At 44.8% G+C, this 9236-nt stretch overlaps 2 protein-coding genes across 2 annotated transcripts in view; both read left to right on the forward strand.

Annotated features, from left to right (window-relative positions):
• prpf8 (pre-mRNA processing factor 8) overlaps window positions 1-8080 on the forward strand; it is an 18631-nt gene extending 10551 nt beyond the window's left edge. The window contains exons 20-43 of the mRNA XM_014005309.1: window positions 480-667; window positions 792-1030; window positions 1124-1270; window positions 1375-1585; window positions 1696-1812; window positions 1916-2163; window positions 2255-2434; window positions 2556-2691; window positions 3081-3250; window positions 3343-3472; window positions 3559-3705; window positions 3814-3974; window positions 4121-4312; window positions 4847-5084; window positions 5166-5294; window positions 5401-5514; window positions 5621-5794; window positions 5936-6129; window positions 6248-6487; window positions 6562-6703; window positions 6778-6918; window positions 6988-7127; window positions 7223-7425; window positions 7516-8080. Of these exons, the coding sequence (XP_013860763.1) occupies window positions 480-667; window positions 792-1030; window positions 1124-1270; window positions 1375-1585; window positions 1696-1812; window positions 1916-2163; window positions 2255-2434; window positions 2556-2691; window positions 3081-3250; window positions 3343-3472; window positions 3559-3705; window positions 3814-3974; window positions 4121-4312; window positions 4847-5084; window positions 5166-5294; window positions 5401-5514; window positions 5621-5794; window positions 5936-6129; window positions 6248-6487; window positions 6562-6703; window positions 6778-6918; window positions 6988-7127; window positions 7223-7425; window positions 7516-7670 (4136 nt within the window). The 3' untranslated portion in view covers window positions 7671-8080. The remainder of the gene's footprint in view (window positions 1-479; window positions 668-791; window positions 1031-1123; window positions 1271-1374; window positions 1586-1695; window positions 1813-1915; window positions 2164-2254; window positions 2435-2555; window positions 2692-3080; window positions 3251-3342; window positions 3473-3558; window positions 3706-3813; window positions 3975-4120; window positions 4313-4846; window positions 5085-5165; window positions 5295-5400; window positions 5515-5620; window positions 5795-5935; window positions 6130-6247; window positions 6488-6561; window positions 6704-6777; window positions 6919-6987; window positions 7128-7222; window positions 7426-7515) is intronic.
• A 257-nt stretch (window positions 8081-8337) lies between these two features.
• rilp (Rab interacting lysosomal protein) overlaps window positions 8338-9236 on the forward strand; it is a 10692-nt gene continuing 9793 nt past the window's right edge. The window contains exon 1 of the mRNA XM_014005192.1: window positions 8338-8856. Coding sequence (XP_013860646.1) covers window positions 8518-8856 — 339 coding nt within the window. The 5' untranslated portion in view covers window positions 8338-8517. The remainder of the gene's footprint in view (window positions 8857-9236) is intronic.

Genomic DNA, 9236 nt, shown 5'->3' on the forward strand with positions numbered 1-9236 from the left:
CAGGCCTCAGCGTACAACCTTGGGCTGAATCAAAACAAACACGGGAGCTCTGCTCTGAGCTGACACTCTGCATAACACTGACAACTTCTTTTTTTTACTATAATAATGAATTGAGCTTATAATGTTCATCTCTTTCTGGTTACACCCTTGGAGGTGTTACCTCTTACGTCAGACGTCAGAACGTCACTCAGTTTTGTTTAGGCTAAAAGAAAGAACACATGAAAAGACACACACCAACTCTTTGTTTTAACCTYACAGGCTGAAMTGATCAGAAAGTATAAAATACAAAACTGAGTCTAATATTCAGTTAATCAGTTACAAAATTTCTTCAGACCCRTTCCGACACTACACTAAGTGGCACTAGTGGAAAAGGGGTATTTTGATTCAGGCTTTGTTATATTCACGTTTTTACTGTGGAAAGAATTAGTCTATAAATTTCATCAAGAGCCTAATCTTTATTWATAAATGTTTATTTTCAGGCATCAACAACTTGCAGGACGTGTGGGAAACTGCAGAGGGAGAATGCAAYGTGATGCTGGAGTCTCGCTTTGAGAAGATGTACGAGAAGATCGATCTGACGTTGCTCAACAGGTTGCTGCGTCTTATTGTTGATCACAACATTGCTGACTACATGACGGCCAAGAACAACGTAGTCATAAATTACAAGGTATGCGTTTGACTTTTTTAAAAAAGGATTTTTGTCTTGCTAATCTGTATTATTGTTGTTGTTGTTGTTGTTGTTGTTGTTATTATTATTGGTATTTGAGATCTTTGTCTCATCGTTCACGTAGGACATGAACCACACCAACTCTTACGGCATCATCAGGGGGCTCCAGTTTGCTTCCTTCATTGTTCAGTATTACGGCCTCGTCATGGACCTGCTGGTGCTCGGATTACACCGGGCCAGCGAGATGGCTGGCCCGCCCCAGATGCCGAACGACTTCCTCAGTTTCCAGGACACCACCACAGAGAGCGCYCATCCGATCAGGCTGTACTGCCGTTACATCGACCGCATTCACATCTTCTTCAGGTGGGTTTGAATTATCAAAACCATCAGAGGGTTATTTCCAGCTTGTGGGGTTTTCAAATCAAAATAGTGACGTCTCGTTTGTTGATTTTCCAGGTTCTCTGCCGATGAGGCCAGAGACCTGATTCAGCGGTACCTGACCGAGCACCCGGACCCCAACAACGAGAACATAGTGGGCTACAACAACAAGAAGTGCTGGCCTCGAGATGCTCGGATGAGACTAATGAAACACGATGTCAACCTGTGAGTTAATTCTCAAAGATTCATCTTTTTGTTTGTTTTCTTGTTAACTGTTTGACTCWTGAGATTGTCACGGTGTGAGGAAAGTCTACTCTTTGTTTTCCCAGTGGGCGAGCAGTGTTCTGGGACATCAAGAACCGCCTGCCCAGGTCTGTGACCACTGTGCAGTGGGAGAACAGCTTTGTSTCGGTGTACAGCAAAGACAACCCCAACCTGCTCTTCAACATGTGTGGCTTTGAGTGCCGCATCCTCCCCAAGTGTCGCACCAGCTACGAGGAGTTCACTCACAAGGACGGAGTCTGGAACCTGCAGAACGAGGTGAGAATAAAGCAACGAGGATCTGAACGGTGCTGTAATAATTTAACAGTTGTCTCATGAACGCACACAACAGGCTGCCCTTTCTCTGAAGAGTTTTTAATCTGCTTCAGGTAACCAAGGAGAGGACAGCTCAGTGTTTCCTGCGTGTGGATGATGAATCAATGCAGCGTTTCCACAACAGAGTGCGTCAGATCCTGATGGCCTCTGGATCTACAACTTTCACCAAGGTTAGAAACTCTTTGCTCCCACAAACTACAGCAGATGAAGGAAAAGAAATRGAAGCTTTAATGACAGAGAAATGATCTCAGATTATCTTGTTTTTACTCCCAGATTGTAAACAAGTGGAACACGGCTCTGATCGGTCTGATGACGTACTTCCGTGAGGCTGTCGTCAACACRCAGGAGCTCCTGGATCTTCTGGTGAAATGCGAGAACAAGATCCAGACTCGTATCAAGATTGGCCTCAACTCCAAAATGCCTAGCCGCTTCCCTCCGGTGGTCTTCTACACTCCAAAAGAGTTGGGAGGTCTGGGCATGTTGTCCATGGGTCACGTGCTCATCCCACAGTCAGACTTGCGGTACGAGTCCATGCAGCTCTGCGATAATGTTGCCTCTCCTCCGCAGATTTGACACTTGAGCAACCAAGTCATTTTTGTCCGTTTTCACCAGGTGGTCCAAGCAGACGGACGTAGGAATCACTCACTTCAGGTCTGGAATGAGCCAYGAAGAAGACCAGCTCATTCCCAACTTGTATCGTTACATCCAGCCGTGGGAGAGCGAGTTCATTGAYTCTCAGAGGGTGTGGGCTGAGTATGCCCTCAAGAGACAGGAGGCCATTACCCAGAACAGGTTCGCTCTTAATATTCTGCCCTGTTTTTTTTTTTTAGAAAGAATTCACAACAAGTTGGAGACGTGCCACCTTWTTTTTGACTTAATCTAAGTCAGGGGAAATGTCTCTTCTTTGCACCAGGCGTCTCACTCTGGAGGATTTAGAGGACTCGTGGGACAGAGGAATACCTCGGATCAACACACTTTTCCAGAAGGACAGGCACACTCTGGCTTATGACAAAGGCTGGAGGGTCAGGACAGATTTCAAACAGTATCAGGTATGAAGAAGCTGCTGAGGTGTGTTCCTCAGCTGAATTGTCTTTGGTGAACTTATTTTGTTTTATTWGTGTTTTTCAGATTATAATTCTTAACATGCAAAAATATTTGTGCTGTGTATACTTAACAAACTGAAATAGAGTGTGGGCATGTTTTTTTTTTTATCTTTATTGTTGGATATTTTACTATTTGTTTTTATTGTCTGGAGGGACTACAGATGTAAATTAGCCTAAGGCTACGTCTGGTGCAATGCATCAAATGTTTTTACGTTTAGGTTTTAATTGCACACTGTCCCGATTTAAACAAATTTAAAAGAGAGACATATTTGCAGAAATGTTTTACATTTAACATTAGAAAAGCAGCACAAACTTTCTGTCTGTCTTGACGGCAGGTGCTGAAGCAGAATCCGTTCTGGTGGACTCACCAGAGGCACGACGGTAAACTGTGGAACCTGAACAACTACCGCACAGACATGATCCAGGCGCTGGGCGGCGTGGAGGGCATCYTGGAGCACACGCTCTTCAAAGGGACTTACTTCCCCACCTGGGAGGGTCTTTTCTGGTGAGAGCCCTTAAACACTGTGAAGGCCAAGTATATTCATCGTTTTGTACTGTTTTAATCCATTAAAAACACCAACTGTCTCGTGGCTTTAGGGAAAAGGCCAGTGGTTTTGAGGAGTCCATGAAATGGAAGAAGCTGACGAACGCTCAGAGATCTGGTCTCAACCAAATCCCAAACCGTCGCTTCACTCTCTGGTGGTCACCCACCATCAACAGAGCCAATGTACGACCAAATATCAGCTGATAAGAAGCTTTATTTGTATGCATGTGAGATTTTCTTTGCTGACGTTTGTCTCTTTTCGTCTCCAGGTGTACGTAGGTTTCCAGGTGCAGCTCGACTTGACGGGCATCTTCATGCACGGCAAGATTCCCACGCTGAAGATCTCCCTCATTCAGATCTTCAGGGCTCACCTGTGGCAGAAGATTCATGAGAGCATCGTCATGGATCTCTGCCAGGTTGGTTCTGATTATTTACTCGAGTCTTGTTTTTTTTGTAGTAGTATCAGTAATAGTAAATGTCACTCTTCCAATAAATTGAATAAAWGGTATGTTTTTGGTTTCCAGGTGTTTGACCAGGAGCTGGACGCTTTGGAGATTGAGACGGTGCAGAAGGAGACCATCCACCCCAGGAAGTCGTATAAGATGAACTCATCCTGCGCAGACATCCTCCTCTTCGCGTCGTACAAGTGGAACGTCTCCCGACCATCTCTGCTTGCTGACTCAAAGTAGGAGAAATATTGGCATGACTTTGATGCATTTTTGACTGAAACACTGTCATCTTGAACGGATCCTTTCAAAACATTAGTTTCATAAGTCTGGCACAACAGGAAGTTAATTTAGTGTGAAATAAAAAGCTGGTCTCCCCCCACAGGGACGTGATGGACAGCACCACCACACAGAAATACTGGATCGACATTCAGCTCCGATGGGGAGACTACGACTCTCAYGACATCGAGCGCTACGCCAGAGCCAAGTTCCTGGACTACACCACAGACAACATGAGTATCTACCCCTCCCCCACCGGAGTGCTCATCGCTATAGACCTGGCTTACAATCTTCACAGGTGTGGATACTTTTCTACCCAAATTCTTGTTCTTCTGCCAAAATATACATTTTCATTTTTACAGTTTTGTTCAGTCAAAACTAAAAAAACAAAGTTATCTATTTTCTGATTTTTTTTTTTTTGTTTTCTACTTGTCAACAATGAATAAATTTTAAGAGCTTACAGGAAACGTTCACTGGATTTTTGACATGTGCTCCTCTGCCACCTTCATAGTCCACACAGACTTTCCAAGTTCCTGTCCATGACCGGCACTGGTTTAACTCACAGTTGTTAACTGAAAGTCACCCTTTTATTTTGATCCACGATGGCGGCCATGTTGAAAGATAAGCCCCCTCACTCATTACTTGATGGGGTACTCGGATATTTGATGTTTGATTTTCTTTCTGAAATAAAAGTGGGTCCTCTGACTCTTGACTCACTCAGTACATTGATGTATGTRAAGATTTAGATTGTCTGGATTTTATTAAAAAGTAGACCTCAACTTAGAATGTTTTTTTTTTATCTTATTTTAATTTTTTTTATTTGTTTCTTCAGTGCCTATGGTAACTGGTTCCCTGGAGGAAAGCCTCTGATCCAACAGGCYATGGCCAAGATCATGAAGGCCAACCCCGCCCTTTATGTGCTTAGAGAGCGCATCCGTAAAGGTCTGCAGCTGTACTCGTCAGAGCCCACTGAGCCCTACCTGTCCTCACAGAACTACGGTGAACTCTTCTCCAACCAGATCATCTGGTTTGTGGATGACACCAATGTGTACAGAGTCACCATCCACAAGGTTAGAACTGAAAAATTTCTCGGAATATATTAAAAAATGAGCTCAACTTATTAAATTGATGCTTCATATGTTTTTCAACAGACTTTTGAAGGAAACTTGACCACGAAGCCCATCAATGGAGCCATTTTCATCTTCAACCCCAGGACTGGTCAGCTCTTCCTCAAGATCATTCACACGTCTGTGTGGGCTGGACAGAAACGTCTGGGACAGGTGCTCACGTTTATCATATTTCCACGCAGATTACACGCCTCCGTCACATCTTATCATTTGATGTGATTGCTTTAATCATATTAAAATGTTTGTTGTGTCTTTGTAGCTGGCCAAATGGAAAACAGCTGAAGAAGTTGCTGCCCTGATTCGTTCCCTCCCGGTTGAGGAGCAGCCGAAACAGATCATTGTAACCAGAAAGGGAATGCTGGACCCTCTGGAGGTGAGATTTCAGGATGCTTACAAACTGCTCCATGAACTGAAATCTTTGAAAGAATTTAGAATCTAGAAATGTTTGTTTAGCTATAACGTGTTTCGGCTCTGTTTAGGTCCATTTGCTCGACTTCCCTAACATCGTGATCAAAGGCTCTGAGTTGCAGCTGCCTTTCCAGGCCTGTCTGAAGGTGGAAAAGTTTGGAGACCTGATCCTGAAGGCGACAGAACCACAGATGGTTCTGTTCAACCTCTACGATGATTGGTTGAAGACCATTTCATCTTACACAGTAAGTTTAACCCCTTCCTTAAAAAATGCAGACATCTAACCAAACCCATAGGGGTTTAAATATGGTCAAACCTTTTTTTTTTAATTACTTACTATCAACTCACTCCCCTGTGTAAATAAGTTGTGTGTTCTGTACCTCTAGGCCTTCTCGCGTCTCATCCTGATCCTCAGAGCTCTCCATGTCAACAACGACCGAGCAAAGGTGATCCTGAAACCTGATAAAACCACCGTGACTGAGCCCCATCACATTTGGCCCACGCTCACCGATGAGGAGTGGATCAAGGTGGAAGTGGCGCTCAAAGATCTCATCCTGGCTGATTATGGCAAAAAGAACAAGTAAGAGCTGTTTCAAGTTGCAGTAGATTCAGTAACCGTTAAAATGTATTCTCTTTTAAGTCATCAGACAAAGATAGACGTGCCTTTTTGTGCAAAAGCTTCTTTTCTCTGCGTTCAGCGTGAACGTGGCCTCTCTGACCCAGTCGGAGATCCGTGACATCATCCTGGGTATGGAGATCTCGGCCCCGTCACAGCAGCGGCAGCAGATCGCAGAGATCGAAAAGCAGACCAAAGAACAGTCCCAGCTCACCGCCACGCAGACCCGCACCGTCAACAAGCACGGAGACGAAATCATCACTTCCACCACCTCCAACTACGAGACGCAGACCTTCTCCTCCAAGACCGAGTGGCGAGTCCGGTACGTGCAAACAGTTTAACCTTTCAAGTAGTTTTTTTATGAGCCAGTTGAAGATGAGTTAATTCTGCTTTCAGAGCCATATCTGCTGCCAACCTCCATCTCCGAACCAACCACATCTACGTATCATCCGACGACATCAAGGAGACAGGATACACCTACATTCTGCCCAAAAATGTCCTCAAGAAGTTCATCTGCATCTCAGATCTGAGGGCTCAGGTACGCTTGTCGTCGTTTTGTTTTTATTTAGTAATAAAAGAAAGCGGGTCATATTAATGCTAGTCATGTTTCAGATTGCAGGCTACCTGTATGGCACCAGCCCACCAGACAACCCTCAGGTGAAAGAGATCCGCTGCATCGTCATGGTTCCTCAGTGGGGGACACATCAGACCGTCCACCTCCCCAACCAGCTGCCTGGTCACGAATATCTCAAAGTAAGACATGTCCTTTCAAGTCATCTATTACCATTTTTAAGTCGTCTAAAATACCTTTTAAATTGTCAGGAAATGGAGCCCCTCGGCTGGATCCACACACAGCCCAACGAGTCGCCGCAGCTGTCCCCACAGGACGTTACAACTCATGCGAAGATCATGGCTGATAACCCATCCTGGGATGGAGAGAAGACCATCATAATCACTTGCAGGTATGTTTTGGTTCTTTTTCTCAAGACTTTCCTTAAAATGGAACAGGTGGTTTCCTTAAATTGTTTGTTTTTGTAACTTGAAACTTGTTTTTCAGCTTCACACCTGGCTCGTGCACACTCACAGCCTACAAGCTGACACCCAGTGGGTACGAATGGGGGCGTCAAAACACAGACAAGGGCAACAACCCTAAAGGTTACCTCCCCTCCCACTATGAACGAGTTCAGATGCTGCTCTCTGATCGTTTCCTGGGCTTCTTCATGGTGCCTGGCCAAGTCTCCTGGAACTACAACTTCATGGGTCAGCAGCTTTAGACCTTTTATTTTATATTGGTTTATTTAATGTCTGARGTGTAACATGTTTATTAAAACACTACATTATTTTTACCAGGTGTGCGCCATGATCCTAACATGAAGTACGACCTTCAGCTGGCCAACCCCAAGGAGTTCTACCATGAGGTCCATCGGCCCTCGCACTTCCTAAACTTTGCCTCTCTGCAGGAGGGAGAGATTTACAACGCTGACCGCGAGGACATGTACGCCTAAGGGCCGAGCTTTTTGTAGATACCTCTGCGAGAATCATGACGTTCAGCGATGTCACTGTAATATGTTTCAGCTCACGTAACTGTGATGTTTGGGGGATTTTTTTTAAATGTAAAGGCTTTAGAAGCTTTTAAGATTTTTTGTTTTATAGTGCGACTCTTTAGTAAATTGCGAAACTTTTGTGGCTTCTGGTAAATCTCTCCGTATTTGCTTTTGCTTGTTATTCTCAGAGCACAATACTTTGTAATATTTGACATTAAAGGAAGTTCAAGACCCACTTCCTCTTCTTGCTTGAGAAATGAAATTGAAAGTTGCATTTTCACACCAGTCATACCCTGTTAATGTATTCACCTGTACATCTGTGATATTGTACCCTGGGTTTAAATAAAGACAATTTTTTGTAATGTGTCAAACTTATACGTTATTCTGATATGTAAGCAAAAGGGGAAGTGCAGCATTTAATGTATTCAGTGTGTATTTCAGTTGCATTTAATTCACTTCCTCATTTTAGAGGCCAAAAACTATCTGGCACAACAAAATCAGAGTTTTGTGTGCAGATCTGCTCCCTGTAGTCTAAGCAGTTACTGATAAAAGTGAGTTTTCCTGCTCTGCAGGGTGCATCAGTCTGCTTGACTTGGCAGCAAGTTGGAGCTTGTTTCTCTGGTTTCACATTGGTCAGAAGAGGAGGAGGATCCTGCAGCCGTGGACTGTCCAGGTCCTTTCTGTTTCGGTCGTCTGTTAACATAAAGCACTTGACATGCTGAAACAGGAGGAGCAGGAAGCCCCTCGGTACGCTCAGCCACAAGCCAGTTTAAAAGTTTACACGCGAAGCAGCGACTAGCAGAGAGACATGGAGGAGGGCAGCAGCGGCAGGAGCTCCGCGCAGCAGCCCGGCTGCTTCGGCAGGATCTTCTCCGCCCTCACCGTGGACGACGTCTACGAGATCGCCAAGCTGATCGGCGCCGAGGTGGAGAAGCTCATCGACGGCTACGGGAAGGAAAGCGTCGAGGGTCTCGTGACGAAAGTCGTGAAAGTGCTGGAGCTGCTGGAGAGCTTCGCCTCCAGGAACCACGCGCTCAGTCTGCGGGAAGAGGAGCTGCTCCGGACCTTCGAGACCATCCAGCGGCAGCAGCAGAGGAGGCGCGGGGTCAGGGACTGCGAGGAGGGCTGCGAGAAGCATGACATACGGGTAAGAGCTCGGAGCTTTGGGCCACCCTGGCCCGCCACCATTTTGAGAACAATAACGCCMCGMAGGCACCACCGCGTCTTATGATATWGCGTTATAACGAAGTATAAACAGTGTTTATTACAGAGTTTAGCTAACAGCACGAGCCGACATTCCCTTATTGCTAAAAAYACTAATTTCTCAGCTACTAAATTATTTTACAGGGTTATTGTTGCTAGAAAAAATAGAAAAAGTTCATAAAACCCGATGTAAACTCGTGCATATTTATTTTATTTTGTTTTAAGTTGTAAACTATTAATTAGCCACCTTGCTAATGAGAACCTCATGTTGTCATGGCAACCGTCTGGCCTGTTAGCTTCCAGCTAGGCTACATAGCTTTGATC

This window comes from Austrofundulus limnaeus, unplaced genomic scaffold, assembly GCF_001266775.1.
Source record: "Austrofundulus limnaeus strain Quisiro unplaced genomic scaffold, Austrofundulus_limnaeus-1.0 Scaffold29, whole genome shotgun sequence".
NCBI lineage: Eukaryota > Metazoa > Chordata > Actinopteri > Cyprinodontiformes > Rivulidae > Austrofundulus > Austrofundulus limnaeus.